Source organism: Parasteatoda tepidariorum, chromosome 8, assembly GCF_982258835.1.
Source record: "Parasteatoda tepidariorum strain Cologne lab strain chromosome 8, Ptep-v5.0, whole genome shotgun sequence".
Classification (NCBI taxonomy): Eukaryota; Metazoa; Arthropoda; class Arachnida; order Araneae; family Theridiidae; genus Parasteatoda; species Parasteatoda tepidariorum.
This window is the reverse complement of record NC_141762.1, coordinates 107,551,084-107,573,376: the sequence shown is the minus strand read 5'-3', so window position 1 is coordinate 107,573,376 and position 22,293 is coordinate 107,551,084. Positions and strand designations below refer to the sequence as shown.

At 28.9% G+C, this 22,293-nt stretch overlaps 1 protein-coding gene across 4 annotated transcripts in view; it reads left to right on the top strand.

Annotated features, from left to right (window-relative positions):
- Positions 1–33: 33 nt before the first annotated feature.
- The window catches only part of LOC107448776 (transmembrane protein 126), a 39,298-nt gene continuing 17,038 nt past the window's right edge, over positions 34–22,293 (top strand). The window contains exons 1-2 of one of the 4 annotated variants that reach the window (XM_016064116.5): positions 34–164; positions 9,075–9,196. In XM_016064116.5, coding sequence (XP_015919602.1) covers positions 9,093–9,196 — 104 coding nt within the window. In that variant the 5' untranslated portion in view covers positions 34–164; positions 9,075–9,092. Of the gene's footprint in view, positions 488–3,449; positions 3,692–9,074; positions 9,197–22,293 lie in introns of those variants that run through there. The other 3 variants (XM_016064108.4, XM_021144855.4, XM_087149255.1) reach the window with 3 other exon arrangements.

Sequence of the window (22,293 nt, the reverse complement as noted above, 5' to 3'; positions counted from 1 at the left end):
GCTTAGTGACGTCAACTGTAAGCTGTTTCGATTGCCGGTGTGAGCTACAAGCTAGAATACTACTCTTTCAATGAGCTGTGAATATACAGAGCCCCATTGCTTGTTTATTAAAATTTAACCTCGACTTTTTTCTTATAAAAGTACGAAATTACTTTTGTGAGTAGGTAAAGAATATTTAAATACATTCTTGTAGTTTTAGTTTTTTTTGTATTATGTCGAAACTAAAGCCTAGTAAGAAGAAAAAGGTTATCCCCTCTAATATTACAACTACTGATTCCTTGCCACCAACTTCTAACTTGGGCGAGACTTCTGTTAATAAACCAGAAAGTACTTTTTTAAATCCGCAAGTTTCTTCTTCAGTGGATGCTGGTTGTGATTACCTCAAGAATTCAATTTTAGAAGAAGTTTTAAATGAAAAGAAAGCAGCCCTTCTCCAATCACCCGAAATTATGAAATTTTTATGTGAAGAACAATTAAAATTACAGAAGTAATTTTTTACTTGCTGTTGTCTCATAACTTTTTAAATGTGTGCATTTATTTGCAATATTTATTTTATATTGGATAAACATAGTATTCATTGTTCATATTATTCCCTGGATTTACGCCTGAATCAGAAACTTCTGATGACTACTTTTTTTTTTTTTAAATGTTCAGTTGAACTTTTTTTTTTTTACCAAAGTGTTAGCTGAAGTGTTACTATATCAGGGTGCGTAGCCTTTTTAGAAAGTGCATAAAGGTGCTAATTTTCGTTTTTTAAAAGCCCTTAAAGGTGCTTATTTCAATGGGTGTTTTTAAAAAGTGCATAATTTTCCCTGTTCCAAATTGAGATTTTTCGTGCCTTGTTGATTTTAGCTACGAATTATGCAGAAAGAAACTGTTCACATTGATCTATTTAAAGTTTTCACAATTAATTTAACCCCAGCATCGTCAGTCCGTAGCATATAAAAACGCCATTCGATTTACATGATGTAAAAATGTTAACAATTGTCAAAAACCATGCCAACCCTACCTAAGTATGATATTTTTTTAAAGTGCTTAAAAATATTATTTGAGTGCTTAAAAAGTGCTTATTTTTTGTTTAATAATTTGGCTATGCACCCTATTTCTTTAAATTTGTCATCCATTCAAGAAGCAATTTGCTCTCAAAATGGTTTAGTCTATTGTGTATAACAGGTGCATCAAAATAATTTTTTATGCATTATACAACTTTTTAAGATTTAATAAATTGATGCGAATTCATTTCTGAAACTCACTATTTTATTCTTATTATACTGTTCTATCCAAAGTTTATTGGATGTTGCTTATTATACATTTATTTCAGCTATCATAATCTTTTTTTTTTTTCAAATTATCTGATTTATTAAGTAATATTCGATATTAAAATCAATTTAAAATCATATTAACTGAGGCAGAACTCTTTTTTTCTTCTGTAGCTGTGCTTCTTGTTTTCATAGCAGCAGGCGACCTCAGACTTTGTCGCGGGGGGAGTTCTCACTGTAGACAAACCATACGACTGGATGAATAATGTGGCTACTATCTTTTTGTTAAATTATGTATCCGGATTTATTATACACTTTTAAGTGGTTCCTTCTCTTTTTTAATGCAAACAAAATGCAGCTGTATTCTTACCTTTCCTTTTTCTGAGATGATTGTGATCTAGAAAAAATCTAGATTTTTCTCTAACCGCGATCCAGAAATCCGAGGTTCAAAAGTTTCGAGAAATCATCGATAACATTAATGTATAAAAGTTCTTGCATATATTTTTTTAAAAAATATAAGAACTAGAATTTATACTTGGTGCCTCTTTCATTTCTAAATATTTTTTTCTGGTAGAATAATAAATGTGAATAGAGAAAACTAAACCTATACATTAAGGGGGCACAACCTGTGCCCTGCCGCCTACATGCTGCCCTTCTGACTGCTGCCCGCAGGATCTTCTGAACGCAGTAGAAAATTTTATTTCATTTTTTTTAAATATTACAAACTTTCTTTCATTAAAATATTTAATTCAAATTTATATTACTCAGTAAAACGCATATTTTTTTTGTACTTTTGTAAGCTTCCTTTTGGTTAGAAGTTATATCCTCCCCTCTCTCTATATATATACAGTGAAACCTCCTGTTATGGACACTCCTGCAAAACAGACACCTCTCAATAAGGACATATTTTTAATTCCCCGGGAATCTTCCATGAATAAACCATTACGTACATTCTCCGCAAAGCAGACACTTCCTTAACCGGACGCGGACGGTCATTTTGATCCTGAAACGTTGTTTTTCATCTCTGCAAACTGAACACTACTTTTTCTAAATAAATTGCAAGCTAAAAAAATGCAACTTTTCACCATTTTTAAAGCATGTAAATAAAACTTTTTGCCTTATCCATAACTAAAAATATTGTTAAGCTATTTCACCACCGAAAAATCAATCTTTCTCCTGTCACCTTGCCTTATCTTTGTAAAGAAAGGAAAGAAAATGTTACTGCACTCCTGAAATAATTCTGACATCGGCATCTTTTGATCTTTTCATCTAGACCACACAGGTTATGAGACCCCTCAAGTTGAAATGACTTCTCTCAATGCTTCTTCCCCATTGAAAGTTTATTTAATTTTCTTATCAATTTGAAGACTGTATTTAACACAACTGGGGTAAATGGCATAAGACAGGGCGACGCATTAGCATGCCTTCTTTTCAATCTTGCTCTTGAGAAAGTAGTAAGAGATTCAGGAATTAACACTAGAGGAACTATTTTCTCAAAATCTGTTCAAATTATGGCCTATGCTGATGATATTGATATCATAGCAAGAACCCCTAAAGACCTAAAGCAGGCATTCCTGGACCCGGAAAGAGAGGCCAAAAAAATGCACCCCTCAATTAATCAGAGTAAGACAAAGTATATGCAATGTATACCGATACCTCAACGCACATCGAGATTGGAGAGTATAAATTTGAAAAGGTGAGCTCTTTCACCTACCTTGGCTCTGAAATCAACTCCGAAAACTCAATTTCCACAGAAGTAAGGAAGAGAGTAACTGCAGCCAACAAGTGCTTTTATGGCATAAGAAAATTCCTTAAATCTGACAACATTAAAAGAGACACCAAGTTGCTAATATATAAAAGCCTAATAAGATCAGTTCTCACTTACGCATCTGAAACCTTGTCCCAAGCTGATGAGAGGACCATCGCTGCTTTCGAGAGGAAGATACTCCGGTCCATTTTTGGTGGTGTGTGTGTGACAAGGGAGTGTGGAGAAGGAGAACTAACTCTACAGGATATTCAGAGAACCGGACATTCTGAAGTACCATAAGATCCAGCGCATGAAATGGGCCGGACACATTGTAAGAATGAATGATGACAGAACAACTAAAAGAATCTTTTTGGCAAGGCCAACTGGAGCTAGAAAGAGAGGCAGACCCCGACTGAGATGGGCGGATTGCCTCCAAAGGGACTTTACCACATTCAAGGTCAGAGACTGGAAAGCCGTGGCATGCAGAAGAAAGGACTGGTGCAGTCTTCTTGAGAAAGCCAGGGTCCACCGAGGACTGTCGAGCTACTGATGATGATGATGGGGTAAAAAAAAAGAGAACAGAAGTATAATCTTTGAGGTGTTTATATAAATGAAACATTGATTCAGACACTTGATAGCTGATCAATAGTGAATAATCATCTCCATAGGTCCTCATGACTTACAGGTATGCATTACTTTTTTTTCTGTGAATCATGGGAGGTTTATTTTCCAAGAAGGTATTAACCATGTTCCCTATCAAATGATAAGTAGGTGTAAGGGGATGTGAACCTAATAATTGAAACGGACTGAGAACAGTACGCTCCTATTTGGTATCATATGTCTAACTTGAGTATCTATGCTAATAGGAAAATTATATTTATTTATTTGTAGCTACATCCAGAATTATGTATTATATCAAACTTCTTTATATATTCTTTTTTATCTTTCTTATTGTTTAAATAAATATTCTTGTAGATATTTACAGTATCCTTGTAGATACTATTTAATTATTTCTACATCTTTGAGAATATTCTAAAAACAATTTACGGTGTTAAATTTCGTTATTAGGGTACCCTTCCCGTAAACGGACAACTCTCATAAACGGACAAATTTTTTGGTCCCATGAATGTCCACTTAACGGAGGTTTCACTGTATATTTAATAAATTAATTATATAGAAAAATGGAGAAAGAAATTTAAAAAAAGTATAATTTTTTTTAAATTTCAAATAATTAAAAGAATTTAATTTTCTGCAACTATGTTATTAAGTTTACTGACTAAAATATTTAATGCTTAGGACACCAATGTTTATCTAAAAATTATCGTGTTTGCTGTTAATATGACTAAATATGCGTGCAGCACTTTGTTAATCTACCTGCTGTGCAAGTGGCCCTTTTCCCAAAAAGGTTGTGCACCCCTACTATACATAATTATTAACTTAATTTATGCTGCATATAATTTATTTAGAGTTTCATGTTGTGAAAATATCAATGACTTAAATTTATAAACACATTTGAAATTCAGCATTAATGATTTTACTCAAGAAATTTTCAGGATTTTTGACCCCTGTTTTCTCTATTCCATACTTTTTATTTTTGGATAATGCATCACTTTTTAAGGATAAGTGTTGCATTTGTGTTCAAGTAACAAAGTTAAAAACACCAGATATTATTTTATGACTACTCTGCATATGATCCTTTAATTCAATTGTTTCCAGGGTGTCCGCGCTCCTCGAAAGTCATGAATTTCGGTATAAACAAAGTTAGTCATGAAATGTCATATATTTAACTATTTTTTAAAAAAAAATCATGGAAAGTCATGGATTTAGGTCGCCAAATTGGTCTAATTTTTAAAATGAAATCCCCCCCCAATTTTATGGTGTTCCGAATATCTGAATTTCTAACAAAATCCCCACTCGCAGTCATATTTTATTAAAATATAAGATGTTTTTTCAAAAAATGAAAGAAAAAACATCATTTCCAGAACAAATTATCATTTAAACTTCTGTGATTTCAGAATTTTTGTTTATTTTTTATTTTATTTTATCAATTTGGAATTCTAACGGAGGCAAGCCAGTCATTGGCTAATTTTTTTATATTCTGAACTGAGAAATGAGAAAAATCAGGAGTATTTCTTTCCTTTCTGATGAACAAGGAAAGTATCTTTAGAAAATAATTCTGCAGAAAACAAAAATTAGTTTCTGTATTTTTTTCACTTATTTTATTGCTTCAACTCTTTCTTTACTCTGTTTTTTTAAATTTGAAATCTATAAATATGATGATGCAGAGTATAACTGTTTTGGTTATACCTATCATTTCAATTAATGTTATTATAATGCTTTTCAAATTTATTGTTGTATTTTACTAGAAAATAGTAACTTCGTTGTAGAAAATAGTAAAATTGTAGAAAATAGTAACTTCGTTAAGTCATGAAAAGTTCTTGGAATTAGTCATGAATTTGAAAATCTAGAGTGTAGCAGATACCCTGGATTTCATGCAGCCTCCCTATCTCTAGAAAAAGTTAAGCAATTTTTAATTGAAATTCCATAAAAGATAATTTATTTCTATAATTGTTATTATTAAAAATAGATTTTTGATAAATTTTTCCATTTAATTATTGTTTTTTTACCGAAAGTACAAAATTCCTTGTTGATGAGATATTTTAACTGAAAAATGATAAGCAGAAAAATGTTTCTTGTAAGGAAATGTTACTTACTAAAAATCATTTTTGTTATATCCGGAAATCCGGATGTGAAAAAATCCGGATTTTTCGATGAACGCGATCGGGAACGTTCAAAAGTTTCAAGAAACTATTGATCACATTTATGTATTTAAAAAAATTTTATGTTTTATTTAGAAATATTAGAACTCGAATTTATACTTGTCATCTCTTTCATTTGTAAATATTTTTTCTAGTAGAATAATAAATGTGATTAGAGATAAAAGTAAACTTATGCATAATTATTCATTTAAATTATGCTGCATATAATTTATTTAGAATTTCATGTTTTGAAAATATCAATGATTTAAATTTATAATGTTAAATTTTTGCAATATGTAATTAATGATTTTATTGGAGACATTTTCAAGATTTTTGAGTTGGGCTCACAATCACCCCTGAATATTAAATTGGAACTTTCTGAAAAATTGCTGTTTTATTTGAAAAATCAATGTTTTTTGAAGAAGTTTTATTGAAGAAGTTTTGTGACATGTAGAGTTAGAATGCTCTGAATGTTTTCACTTTTCAAGTTGAACAGTATTTGTTCGACTGCAAACTTTTCGTAGACATAATTAAAAAAAATGAAAAACTTTCTGCGAGCACAAAATCTCAACTATTTTCGATTGTTGTGGTAGTTCTTTTACATTGCACTAGAGCTGCACAATGGACTATTGTTGACGGTCTGAGAATTCTGAAGGATAGTCTGGAGACGTGCCATCACAATTTTATGCCTCTGGAGAAGGGATGGCACCCTCGCTTCTGAAGCCCGACGACTTGCGCACGAAGTCACCCTCCGTAGACTGATTCGAGTGGTCACCTACACGCATACTGACCGCAGCCAGTGATGCTTGGCTTCGGTGATCTGCTGGGAATCGTATCTGAAGAATCAGTCCACTGGGGGACTCTACAAAATGCATGCATTGATTAAACTTTGAAGCTACTAGTTTCAATTCTTTAGTCGCTGCTTCATTTGAAAATAACTGATTTTTTTTTAAAAAAGCGAATGTCTAATTTTTATATCATTATTTTAATAAACTCTATATTGATTCATATCATTGGGATGAGTTTGGTAAAAAAAAAACTGAAAATAGAAATTCGAAAATGCTCAAAAACACTGTTTAAAGAATTTAGAAATAAAAAGCTAAAATTTAAGCAAGAAAAAAAGTGTATTTAGTAAGCATTTATCCACGGAATGTTATCAATATTTCAGTAAAAATATTGATGTGAGATTTTATTTAAATTCTGTAAATTTGAATCTCAATGTGTGGTTTTTAAATCGCATGAATACGAATCTTGTAAATAAGTAATATGTAAATAAGAATCTCTGTGTCTAATTTTTAAATTGCTATAACACAAATTTGGATGTTTCATTTTAAAATTGCCCGAATACAAATTTCAATTGACTTCAAAATGTGTAATTTTTAAGTTACATGAAAGCGAATCTTAATAGTAGCTTTTAAATTGCATGAATACAAAACGTGCAATTAGATACAAAGTTGTAAAAATACGGAACACAACATGCCGTCTTAATATTTGTTTTCTTCGTAATTTGATAAAGACAAAACTTATTTTAAATAGGGGGATTATTTCTCTCTCTTTTTTTTTATAGTAACAGTAAAAAAATTTCCACGTTGGTGACGAATTACCTTCGAAACAGATTTGCTCATAGAGCCCAGTTCATAGTTTCCTTCCACATTGTGTCGTGATTTTTTAAATGGTATTTTTTTTTTTAATTATTTAAAATAATTTTGTATGAAAAGAGAAAGCAAATTATAACAGTACATTAAGAAAAAAAAAAGAAACTTAATACTTTATATAGAAACTTGTTTGTTATTTTCAATGCATTAGCTCACCTTTTTCATCAATCTGATATTCAATTTACCAAAGTGTACTGCACATATGATTGAAAGATTTTATTTGACTCTAACCCTTTGGCTTATTTTATATAAAAAGTGAGCCACTCTTGGTCATTTGAACCAGTGTTCCCCAACCTTTTTATTACCGCGGACATGTCGACATTTGATAATTTGATTTATTAATTTAAATTTAATTGTATTTAAACATGCCTTCAAAATAAAAAAACAGTTACGCACCAAAAAATAAATATAAAGTGATTTAACATTTTAACTTGCTAGAACGTTAAGTCAATGAGTCACGATCGAGAGAGAAGACGAAGTTCTTTATTATTTCCAATGTAAATTTTGCGCTTCGCTTTTGTTTTTTATTTATGATATTTACATTTATGATTGATTTTTTTAAAAATTAAAACTAATTGAAAGAGAAAATAGTTGTAATGTTTTTTTTCTTTTTAAAACAGTAAAAAAATTATGTCACTACCTTCGGGTAGCCCCTTTTTTTAAATAAATAAAATTTTAATGGAGTGCAAATATTTTTAATTTGGGGTATAAACCTAGGAATTTGAATTCAGTTTCAATGAAATGGGCGGCCCAGTACCAGTTGATCCATGAACCGGTCCATTGACTGTGATTTAACGGGGAACACTGATTTAAACAACTTTAACTTTTTATGTATGGAAAGAGTTTTAACCACACACATTGTGACTATATCAGAGTTTTAAAAAAAACTAAAGCTACAGTCAAACCCTGCTATAGTGAACACGGTTTATAGTGAACTCCCGGATATAGTGAACGAGATGTCCCGTACCTTGTTATACACGTATAATGTTATTTTTTGTGGATATAGTGAACCAAAAAAGTGAGGAAGTTGGATATAATGAACTTTTTTCTACCTTGGACTGATTTTTTTCTTCATTTTTTTTTGTAATAAGTTTGAAATTTCTACTTCAAAATAAATACATATACAAGCGTTCAAAACCATCTAAAGAGGGGAATGTAGCGATAAGCATTTTTTCTTGTTTGCTTCTTTTATTTCACTTTCTTATCCCTAAACAAACCAAGCAGATGTTTCCTACCCAGGCAGATGATGCACCTATAAGGTGTCAGTGGGATCAATATGCATTTTCTGTCAGAGGGAATGAGTAATTATTTATTATTGGTCAAAGGGTTTGACACTAATATGTGTTGATAAGGCCCTCATTTCAACTCCTCTTTGCTCTCAGTTCAGTTAAAAAAAATGCAAATAAGTGTCTCAAATTTAACTATGGGGACCAGTAAACGTAAAACGTTCTCCATTAATGATAAAATGGAGGAGTTTGGGAATCATTAGTTAAATTGCATGCGTAATGGATATAGTGAACCCCCGGTTATAGTGAACCAAAATGTCGGTCCTTTGAAGGTTCACTATAGCGGGGTTTGACTGTATTAGATAAAGAATCATGTTTATTTTAAAATTTCAGCAGTTATGATAGTTAAATGCATCTCTATTTTTCAGAAAATAATAACTAAAGTTATGGAACAGGAAGCTGGTGATAGATTAAAACCAAAATTTACCATCTCGGATAGCTCCAAGTTTTATCGGGACGTAATTCTCAATTGGAAGCCAGCAAGTGAAGTGTAAGTATACTTTCTGTATCATCTGGAATGGCATGATTTAAATCACTTGATTTTTTTTAAAAAAGTGATTGGTTCAAATAGCTTTTATTTATTTTTTAAGCAAAAATGAAATCGATTCAAGTCAACTTTGTTAAATAGAAATATTCTTATATGTTTAATGTATGCACATTTAATTATGAAATAATTTATATTTAATATAATTACAGGGTTGCCACAGGCAACTAAAATGCCTCTTTTTTCAGCATGAGGCAACTTTCTTTTGCCTGAAAATGCTAAAAAAGCAACTATTTTCTGGAAAAGGAGACTTTTCTGCACTCCTAGCAATGTTTTTTTTAGCATAAAATGGGTTGAAAACCTGTGGGATCTTCTGAACACACTGAATTTCTTTTCTTAAAAAATAAATGTTAAAAATTTTGAATTTCAAATTTGAGTCATCGCTTTTTGAGGTGTTCAATTTGCACAGATTCCATCATAAATCTATTTCGTTTCTCGATCGCCTTTTCAATGTTTATTGCTGGGTCATTCCACGTCAAATCATACAGGATTTTACAAAAATGGCACCCACCATCTCAGATTTTGATAAAAATTTGTACACTTATAGGATTTTTTGTGCTGATTTCAAAAATATCAATTTTATTTAAATCGGTTAAGGGGTTCAAAAGTTAGAAGCATTTATATTTTTGTCGAAATGGCACATTTGTAACCATTTTGATTCATACATCAAAGGCTATTAATGATTGTAACTTACTTTATATTTGTCATAGAGCAATAATTTTTATTTTATTTTGTTCAGAATAAAGTAATCTGTCATTTAAACGCTTTTTTTTTTTTTTTTTTTTTTTGCAAATAAGTATCTTACTTATTTAGTAAGTGGGTCTATTTTGCAGTTTTTTGATCAACGGAGTAACTTCAGGAGATGATTTCTGGCAACTCACCCCCTTCAATTTCAAAAAAATTTTATTCAGAGATAGTTGAAAGTGCAAACTAACATCTGATATAAAAATTTTGATGGGCTAACTTTTTAAGAAAAAATATTTTTCTTATGCATTAAAAGTACTGGTAGTTTGATGATTTATAGTCCTTATTTGTAACTAGAGTACAATAAAATGATATAAAAAAATGTGAATGGTAGAAAAATATGTAAAATTAAATATATTTCATTAAATTATTTTTTTCTTCTTTCTTTGAAATGAAATGATTTTATATCACTGATAATTTGTATCAGTGATATAAAATCATTTATCTGATAATTTGTATTCTTTTATTTCATCACTAGCACCTGCAGGCCTTTTTTATTCTGTAAGACTTTTATTATAATTATATACAGCCAATATTTTATAAAAAAACCCTTCTGAATAGAAAAAAAAATACTGAAAACTATTGACACATCAGGGTTCCCATGGTACTTGAAAGTCTTTGAATTTGGTTAAAAAAAATCAGGGCCCCGAAAAGTCCTTGAATTCTGCCATAGGGTATTTGAAAAGTACTTGATTTTTTAGGAATTACAGGGATGAGATTTTTCCGCTTTTTAGCGGATTTCCGCATTTTTCACTTTTATCTCTTGAATTTCAGCTTTTTTATCAAAAATTCAGATTTTCTAAAAATTTCACTTTTTTTTATAGGTATTCCGCTTTTTCAGAAAATTCACCGATTTTCAAAGAGAAACAGAAAATTCAAACTACATAGCTACCAATCCTTTCTCATTTTTACTTATTTTAGCTATTTTCTCCCCTTTTACCCGCAGCAGATAAGATTTTCCGAATTTTTTACCCGCCCTCCAGATAAATCCGATTTTCGCAGTTCAAACGACGCTGCATCTGACAAACCTTTTAGAGGTCCCAAGCCTGGAATCTGCTAATATCTCTACTCTTATTCATACGATTTTAATATCAAACATAGCTTTTAATATTTGCGTGTTGCGATTCTTATTCACGCGATTTGAATACTGTACGTTGGGATCCTTATTTACGAGATTTAAAAATCTGATATTGTGATTGGTATTTACGCCTTTTTAAAAACCTATGTCGCGATTCGTATTCACTCAAGTTTAAAATTCAATGTCTTAATTTGCTCATGTGGTTTATAATATCAATCATTGATTTTCGTATTTATACGTGATTTTAAAATAAGGCATTAGGATTCGCATTCACGCACTCTAAAAATTATGCATCATAATTCTTATTTATGCAATCTAAAAATTAAGCATCGTGATTCGTATTTACGCTATCTAAAAATTATAAATTGTGATTTGTATTTACGCGTTTTAAAAATTCTATATCCCAGTTTGTATTTTCTCATTTTCAAAATCGTATATCTAGTTTCATATTCATGTGATTTCAAAATCCATAATTGTTATTCACATTCACGCAATTTTAAGATCAACTATCGCGATTCTTGTAAGAAGTAATTTTTTTAAAATTAGTTACTATAAAGTTGACTGTTTTTCTAACGGCGATTATTACTATACGTAAGTGTTACAACATCAGAGAAACTGGAAGGGAATATATTCAAAACTTACATTCTGTGCTTGCAAAGAAGAAAAGATAGGATTTGTCACAAGATGTTTGAAGATGGACTAACGACTAAATATAGCAAACAAAAGCAATCACTTAAAAGGGGATTTAATTAATTAATTTATTTATTTTGGAAAAAGAGTAATTAACTCATCTTCAAAATTTTATTTATAATTGCTGTTATTTATGCTATAAAATGCGAAATTCTTATCAAATGAAAAACAATTATCTAAACAGTTGCTGATTGTCATGTAATTTTTCAAACTAAAATAGCAATTTTTGTATGTTAAGGAGTCACTATATATTTCTACTTCACTGTTATTGATATGTTTCAGAGGGCTCTACTTAGATTAGACTATGATATGAACATAATGATTCTGTCCACTGTTAAAGTTTTTGTTTTCAAATTTAAAAAGTAATATTACTGATGTATTTACTATAAATCACATAACAGTATTTATTAAAAGAAATGAAATATTAATGTATATTCTCAGTAGTTTTAATTTGCTAAACCAGGTAGTTTTTCAAGTAATAATTGTCTCTTATGTGAACTGAGGGAAAATATAATTTCCAGCTTTATTTTTTCAATTGGTAATTTTTATTTTTACTAAATGTTAAGTATCATTGTAATTATTTATATAATAATAGATTAGTACACAATTGTATGTCAACACATTATTTATTACCTTAAACTGCCTGGAATTTATTATTAAAGGGTTGCACTTGCGTAAAATTTACTATCGTGGAAATTCAGCTTTTTTGCCTTTTGGCTAATCTCATCCCTGGAATTAAAAAACTACTAACTTTTAGGAATTAAAATACTACTTCTTACAAAAAAGTAGTAAAAAAATAATAAATTCAAAGGAAAATTATAGAAATTCTGATTGAGGCAATTTTTAATACTTGAAGTGAAAAGGGGTTACAGAAGATGCAAAACTTTTCTCTCCGAGATTTTTCCGACCAGATTATTGTTCATCTCTCTGGTGTTTTGAAAGCTGAAATTTCTAGCAAATTTTAGGTTTTGTAGTCATAGTTTTCGAATAATATATAGTGTTTAATTGATCTAAAAATATGTTCAATGTGTTAACTTCATTATTAGGACAGGTTATTATTGTTATCCTATTTGTTCTCTTAATTTATGTACTAAGAATAATTAATTTTTTATCATTTTTAAATAAATTTTTACTGCTAATAAGTAAAATGTAGTTCTACAGGTTTTATTGATTATGAATAAACATCGTGATTCACATTAAAGTGATTCTTGATTTACAGATCGGAATTCATATAAAATGTTCCACGAATTGCGGTTTAACTGAAAGTGATTAATGAATCACATATTGAATGTTACTTTAAAGTAATTTGCAAATTACTCATCAGAATTCATAATAAGGTACTTTATAAATCACGCATCATGATTCACATTAAGTGATTTATCAATCACACTTCATATCAATTAAAGTTATTTCTAAATCATATAATGTATTTAAGTTATTTCAGAATCATGCCTCACAATTCCCATTCTGGTTATTTACAAATCACGCATTGTGATTCACAAAAGAGAGATTTAAGAATTACCACTCATATTTCTCATCAAAATGTTTTAAGAATCACACATAGCTGTTCTATATTAAGCACCTTTTGAATCACAAATTGCAATTTGCATCATAATGATCACTATTCACATGAAAACAATTAGCTAATCATCCAGCAGAATTCACATTAAAGTGATTTATGTATCTCACATTATGGTTTATGTCTTGTTAGTTCGTGTGTTTTGTATCATTTGCTATTTATATTATTCCGGTTTAAGAAACACACACCGCAATTCAATTTAAATTTACAAATCACGAATTGTGATACGTGATTCACGCAATCTTCGATACTTACTTCACCTTTCTTATAACTTTGATTCCCATATAGTATATCTTGATTTGTATAAATGCGATTTAAAAATTATGCTTAGTAAAAATTACGCATTATGACAACCCAAGTATTATGTAGTATTGGATTAACTTTGAAAGATTTTAAGTGCAGTTTAAACTTGCAGAAGATTTTAGAACTTTCTTCTGAGAATATAGAACTTATTTCATTAAGGAGCAATTTAGATTTTAAAAAATGTTATAGCAATCCCTGGTCAGAAATTGTGCTCCTGATGCAGAAATTGTGTTTGTCTTGTTCATTCTCAAATTTTTCCCGTTCTTTTCTTTTTTGAAGGGAAGGGGGGCTCAAAGAAAGAAGGGAAAAAAATAATTTAATAAATGATTACTTCATTTTACATATTTTTTTCTACCATTCCCATTTTTTTATATCATTTTATTACACTCTAGTTACAAATAAGGACCATAAATCATCAAACTACCAGTACTTTTAATGCATAATAATTCATTAGAAAAATATTTTTTTTAAAAAAGTGAGTGAACCGCCCATCAAAATTTTTATATCAGATGTTAGTTTGCACTTTCAAATATCTTTGAATAAAATATTTTTGAAATTGAAGGGGGCGAGTTGCCAGAAGTCATCTCCTGAAGTTACTCAACTCCGTTGATCAAAAAACTGCAAAACAGACTAACTTACTAAATAAGTAAGATACTTATTTGCAAAAAAAGTGTTTAAATGACAGACTACTTTATTCTGAACAAAAAAAAAAAAATTATTCCTCTATGACAAACATAAGGTGAGTTACAATCATTAATAGCTTTTGATGTATGAATCAAAATGTCGACAAATTCGCCATTTTGGCAAAAATATGAAACTTTTGAACCCCTTCACTGATTTAAATATAATTGATATTTTTGAAATCAGTACAAAAAATTTTATAAGTGCACAAATTTTTCATCAAAATCTTAGATGGTGGGTGCCATGGCTGGATGAACTGACATGGATTGATGCTGCTACAAAATTCTGCCGGATTTTTAAAAAACCCATTTTTTAATACGATATCACGATGTCTGAATTTTGAATTAACTCGAGTAATCACAGTATATATATATTGATTTGTTTAATCAATTATTGATAAAAGTATGTTTTCTTATATAATAGTGTGTTTTTATCAATTATTCATAAAAGTATGTTTTTTTTAATGAAAAAGTATTTTTTGAATGAATTCTAGTAATTAAAAGTATTTAATTTTCTGTAAATATACAAATTTTTTTTATATATAATTTAGTGCTAGAACACTAACGTTTATATAAAAATTATCATATTTCCCACCAACTTGACTAAATGGATGATGGTATATGACAATTAAGTCATTTCATAAAATTTTAGTCTTATTTTTACTGAATTTTTGTTCTCAATTAGGCAACTATTTTTATGCTTTAGGCTACTAAAAGCAACTATTTTGTTAATTTTTTTCCGTGGCAACCCTGTAATTATCTAGACAAGCATATTTTAAAATACTTGATTTTAGAAAAAATAATCATTGATTTAAATCAATAGATATCTCTCTACTTAATAAAAAAAAACTATGTTGCCATCACAACTGTTTAAGAAAAATTTTGTTAAGTGTGTTATAACTCAAAACCTAAGATGAAATAATATGAAGTTATGCGTATTTCTAGAGAAATGTTAAAAAAAAAGCATTCTCATAAGGGGATATAATAATAATGTAAGGGAATGTCAACCTTCATCTATCCCCCATGGTAGAGACATTGTCGCAGAACGTTACAGAGTTCTTGCATTAAAATTTTTCTTTTAAAAAGTTAAAAAAAAAAATTTCTACAGAAATTTAAACGTGATATTTGAATCATGCAGTTAATCACTTTTTGATGTGCTCAATTTGCACCAATATCGTAAATCGATGTAATGTTTCGATTGTATTTTCAGGGGTCTGTTTGGAAGAAATTTGGGTCCATTAACGAACCCTTCACAATATTTTAACTTAAAAACGGACCCGCCATAAATTTGTTTATCTTCATTAGTGTTTTGTTAATCGTATAAATCCTTCTCATGGCGGAAAACAAGAAAGATGGATGTAAACGAATTAAGTTTTGTCTTCGGCAGACACTTCTTCCATTATTCGTACGAAGTGAATATTCTGCGTTCAGCAGTATAGGCTGAATACCAGATATTTGCATGTTGCATCTCTAATTTAGAAGCAGCAATTGCTGTTTATTTTTAAAAAAAAAAATTTTTTTTAATTATAATTTTACAGTGCTGAGCATAATCTCGTGTCTCTTTACAATTTAACCCTCCTGGTGGCGCTTGCTTGAAATAGTTTTACTATTAAAAGGGCGACTATATTTACCAGAGATGTACCTCAAATGGGCGAGGGTCAGACAAAAGGAATGCCTACCCCCTTTTTTTCTGTTTGTTGTTAAGAGAATTTTTCACACTATGTGGTCAGTCAGGGTATTGACAGTTTCATTGATGAAACCCATTAAGTAGTTCACTCTTCAACTATCTTTTTAGAATACTTGTGGAAAACAATGCTTCTTTACAGAATGATTTTACCTTTTTACAACTTATATTTAAATAATAATTGTGTTTCGTTCTCCCCTTCCTCATTTATAAAGATTATTAGAACAATATCATTCAAGTTTTTTTTATAGAAAAAAAACTAGTAATAATTAAAATAAAAAAAATTAAATTTGAAAGCAATATTATGAAGTTCATGTTTCATTATTTTTTATTATCAAATTTTTATTTATTTTGTGATTATTATCACTGCACATACATGGCGTATGTAATTGCTATTAAAATCCTTTAATTTTCTATAGTTTTAAATCTTACACAGTGGCAATCTTTTTTCTTTTATTTAATCTATGCCATTATCATTATCTTCATTCTAAGTTATATCTCTGATTTGGAAAGTACACCATTTAGAATATAGTTTCCTCATCAATATTCAAAATGTAGCTAAGTGTAATTTTGACTAGTATTAGTTAATTCCTTTTTTTCTCATTTTTTTTATAAAATTGAAGCTTTTTAACTCTTTGTGTGCCAAATAAATTTCCTTGTTGCTTGTAGATAGTATATCCACGCGGAAACCGAAAATATTGCCGAACCCGAAAATATGAAAGATGACATGGCTTGATAACCATTGTTAAAATATTTTTTAAAACTTGATTATTGAAGTCTGAATAAAACTTTTTAAATTATTCGCTCTAGAAAATTTTGTTCTTCTACTAAGGATTTGTAAACTGTAAAATGTAGTGTCATTCACATTTACAGCCTTTTTTAGAAAGAAAAAGAAAGTTCATTTGGTCAAATAGGCAGGTTGTGACTTTTATTTTGGCATTTCATGAATGGGATAATCAATATACACTGATGCTACCCACTATTTACTTACATTATATTACCTTATAATATAAAGACATATATCTATCTACATTCTACATAATTTATAAAAGTAGCTTTGAAGTAAAAATTGTATTTAAATTAAAGTTATTAGGATTATTTTTTGATTTATGAAAACTGAATTATTATAAACTAGCAGTTGCCTGCAGTTCCGCCCTCGTACGTTTTTATTTTCTCTGCATGTAAGACTTTATTTTGTAACAAAAAAAAAAGAATTTTTCAGGGGCAAATTGTAGCCTAGCCTGTGTCAACTTTTAAGCTAGCTAGACCTCGTATTTTCCCTGCTCACAAGATCACGGTGATTTGTTGCTTAACTTTTACGTGTAAACGTAACAAACAGACCGATAATACACTACTACAGCTTTGAATACAAACTTATTTCCGTAATTATAATATTAGTAGCGGGGTACGGGTTTTATAGTGCACTATTTTATTCCACTTACAAATTAATGAAATTAGTAATTAAATTAGTTTGAATTTAATTAATAAATGTATAAAATTAAGATGTTTTTTTTCTTTTTTTAAGTTTTTAACACTACACTTCACTACAGTTAAAAATTAAAATCTTTTACAGTGAGTAGCACTATACCAGCTGTCAAAAATACATTTGAAGTTGATGCTGATGAATTTACAAAAAATAAATATCAGATAAGCAGAGTGTCTACCAAAAACAGAAAAACCTGGCAAGGAATCTACGAGACAAGAAAAAGTTCGGGAACAACTTATCTAGAGCAAAGATTACTTAAGAAAATTCCTTATACATAATTGAGAAATTTTTAAAAAATAGAAATGATAGTGGTAATTAATTTAATGCAAAGTAACACATTGAAGAAAATCTTTTGTAGAAACTGCTATTCATGAATTTCAGGTAACAGCTTAATTTAAAATCCTTCAGTTCTGAAATCAATAAAATGATTTTATTAAAAGGAAATGATGTTACATTCACTGATTAGCTCAATATCAGGGGTCTGTCCAAACATTTTGTAAAAGGTCCTGTTTTTTTTTTTAAAATTGTGAAAAAATTACTCGTAATTTGTGAATATAAAATATGTGTAAGTCACATTCTTTCAACCATGGTCCTGTTTCGTGAATTTGTGCAAATAGGGTCCTGTTATTGAGAAAAACTATTTCAAGGAGTTTCATATTGTAAATGGATACAAGATTATGCTCAACACTGTAAAATTATAATTAAAAAAATTATAATTTCAAAAATAAACAGCCATCGCTGCAACTAAATTAGAGATGCAACTTACAAATATTGGGCCTTTAGCCTACACCAGGGGAGGCGAACCTTTATACACCAACGTGCCATTTTTTCTAAAAAATTGATTAATTTGGTCATAGACGTGCCGTCAAACAATTTTGACTTCGTGATTATTGGGAAAATAATAACACTAAATACTATCAACTCAAAACTCTAAATTTACTATGAAAAAGAATAAATTTTGCAATGTCTCAGTTATATGCGTAATTCAACTTCTTCAACTTAAAGTAACATCAGTGTGACTTCTGTTGTTGCAGATTAGATGACAAATAACTTAAAATAGGTTGTAAGATGTTATTTTAAGCAGGTCTGTTAATTTTTTTGCTAGTTATTTATTGTTAGCTTGTTTTTTATGGTAATTAATTGTTTTTTGGCATTGATTGTAATTTCTTTGTAAATAATTTTTTATTTTTTTATGTTTGTTTTTGTGAATTTTAATTTAATTGGTAAATTGCTTCACAGTGTACTCGTGATCGATGGCGTGCCCAAAATATTATGTGGCGTGCCATAAATGGCACGCGTGCCATTGGTTCGCCATCCCTGGCCTACACTGTATAATGCAGAATATTCATTTCGGACGAATAATGGAAACAAAATCACTCACATTTTTTATAATTTCAATTGACATATTTTAAATAACACAACTTAGGAATGCATCACTTCTAATGTGTTACACATTAAGTAAACTTAAACAATTCTTAAATTTATATATTTTTTTCAAAAAATTTGACATAAGTTAATTTTTATTTACATAAAATTTTATCCGTTATTTTTATGAATAATATATTGCTCAATTATTTATTTACAAAAAAATATCAATAAGAATGTACACACGGTGTTTGTGCAGAAATATAAATATTTTCTGATACCCCTATTAAAGTTCCAACTTTATATTATAATTTAGTAAAACATTTATTCTGAAACGAATCCGATTGATATACTGTTGATAAATTATTTAGAATTTAGTTTCAATTAGTAATCTATAAAAAGGAGAAACAAACAATATTTAAGAAATCATAAACGCAAAAACTTCATGAAATTCCAACAACAATAAGACATATTTGTTTAAAAGTTTTTGTAACAGAAAAAATTAATAATTTTTTAAACAATTAAATATAGAGTGAAAAAATTCAACTTCACAAAAATTATTATAGACTTTAAGAGTGGTCGATTTAAGAGATTTGAAGTGCTCTTGTATATGCTCTCTTTATTTACACTATTTCAAAGTTTTATATTAAATCTACTTTTACTAGAGCCCTTTTTAGTCATTTTATTAGTGAAGTGCAGAAAAAAAGCACCACATTTCATTTTGCGCTTTCTTTTGAAGCAATAATACATTCTAAAGAAACTGAAGGTATTCTGGAGTCAACAGGATAAGTGTTAATTTTCAAAGGATGAAAGCAAATGTTAAAAGAAATTCTTGGAGGAAAAAGATAGCAGTTAGAGTTGTGAATGCATGATAAAATGGAGGGTCAGTGGTTTGAAAGAGGGAGATTTACTTCTCTGCAGGGGGCTATTTCCTGTATCTCAGCATAATACTAGCTAATTGTATGGAACAGCTACAAGAAAAATTCCTAGTTCTGCACGGTTCTGGAAAGAAGACAAATCACTCTTTGAATACTTGACACTCTATTTTTGTCAAATTTCTCTTTTCTGAATGTTGGCTAACAAGAAAGCATTTCTGGAGAAAAATGATTGCATCCTAGTTTGCAATGAGAGATGTATTTATGTATGCATTTTGAAAAAGGAGGGGATGGAACTTAACTAACGATAAACAAATTACAACCAAACAATTTTTTTATTGTCCATAATTATAAAATAGTGCATACAAATAAAAAGCTTTGATAGGAATAAGAAATTTTGAAAATATATTTGTCCGTTAAAAATCAGCCTCATATATAATGGAAAAGCAATAAGAAATAAAACTAAATATGTGTATGTAATTTTAGACAGTTATCCATGCTTTATCTCCCAGATATTTTATCTGTTCTAACTAGAATTTTTTTCAAAATTGTATTTTAAAAGGAAATATTTTTATTCTGACACCTTCAATGGTGTTTTCAATAATTTTACCAACAACCAACTCATACATTCTTAAACACGGTAATAACTTTTAATAATAATGATTTTGTTTTTCTTCCATTCTTCATTAAAGGTCAACTAATAAAATTTAACTCTCTAAACAAACAAAGGCTGTTACATTTTAAGCTTTTGCGATCAATTTTACACTGTGGTAGTTTATGTAATAAATATGTATCAAGTTAGATGAGCAGAATGGTTCTCAATTTTGTCAGCACTCACAAATTGCAGGACTATCAGATTTTCCATGGCTGAAAAATATGTGTTGTTGTTGTCAAATCCCTTTTAAAATTAATTCCTAAGCAAAAATTTTTTAAATCCTCCGAAATGCTGTTTGAATATATATTTATTTTGTTAAATTATCCAATAAAAATAACTTTTTTAATTTTCTCTATTGAAAAAAGGTTTATACTCCTTATTAAATAAATACTAGATTGTTTGACCTATTTTTTGGTCTCAGTAATAGTAAAAAACTGAGTAATACATATAAATTAACTTTGCTTAGCCTTTTCCTTTTATTATGGTCCTTGATATAAATTGATTATAATTAAATCAGAAATTTGAAACAAATACATAAGAATATACAATAGTATTTTCAAAATTTAGTTTAAATAATTATTAAAAAAAAAATTGAAATTATTTTATCCTCCGATTTTTACTTAGTTTGTTTGGAATACATTTTTATGCAAGCCATATTAGTTTATTAAATAATGAATAAGTTCATAAGTACATGAGAAGACTTTGAAGTAGTTTCTTGTTAAATAATTTAAGCTACCAAAAATTAATGCTTAATTGTAATTTATTAAACTCCTTTACTATGACGCAATAAAAAAAGAATCATATATAGTATTAAGAATTTTGCGTGCATTATTAATATATCACTTGATAGTATTCGATAAAATTTAAATTGTCACAAAAAATAATCAGAGTTTAGCTGAGAAAAATTGTTTTAAAATATTATATGGTTTATATATGAATGTAATAATTTTAATTAAAATTGAACTTAAACAGATATTTAATCTCATCCGTTTCTTTGTAGTTGGACGATTCTTCTTTTAGCAAAAATGTTATTTTTTAAAAATTCAACAGTTGTCTTTCGTATTCTGTTCAAATTTTTTAAAATTTTATTTCTGTGCGAATTTCAGATGCAATAATTCAAGGGAAAGGCATAAAACATGACAAAAACAACAACATAATAAGACTTTGTTTCAGCGTTTTTTAGAATAATTTTGAAAATTTGTGCGCAAATTTTTAGAATAATATGAAAAAAAAAGAATGTGATTAAAATAATGTTTGCAAAGAAAAATTTTAACAATTTTAAATTAGTAAACATTAATGACAAAATAGTAAAGTATTTCTTGGCAGTTAGAAAGAAATAAAATAAGTCAAAATCTAAACTAAGTTAAAATCTCTTCTTTCATAAGTATGTAAGTTCGCAAAATAAAATTCATAGTTAAGTTCGCAAAATAAAATTTAGCTGATGAATATTTTCAAAATATCGAATTTACAGTACTTATAATGAAACAGCAAAACATTATTATTATTAGAGATATTTCAAAATTTATTAAAAATATGCGAGTATTCAATTTAAAAAAAAATTATAAACAATTTTAGATAGTATATTTTATTTATTCCTATTTTTATTAATTCCGTCTTAAACTTAAATTTTTAAAAAAAATAGAAGTAAAATAACAAGAAAAGCAACAATGTTTGATTTAGTATTAGCAAAAGAAAACATAAAATTAATATTTTTTCCCTTCAAAACAAACTTTTACTATCAGTACAATTAAACTGCTAACATACTATGAACTCTTGAATAAACTCACAACTCTTCTGTTATAGTGATTTATGATGACAGCTATAACCCACCCCTCAATTAGTACCCAGTCGGCGGTCGTAGGGGAAGGAAAAAGAATACCAGCCAAAAACTCGGGCTTGCTGCT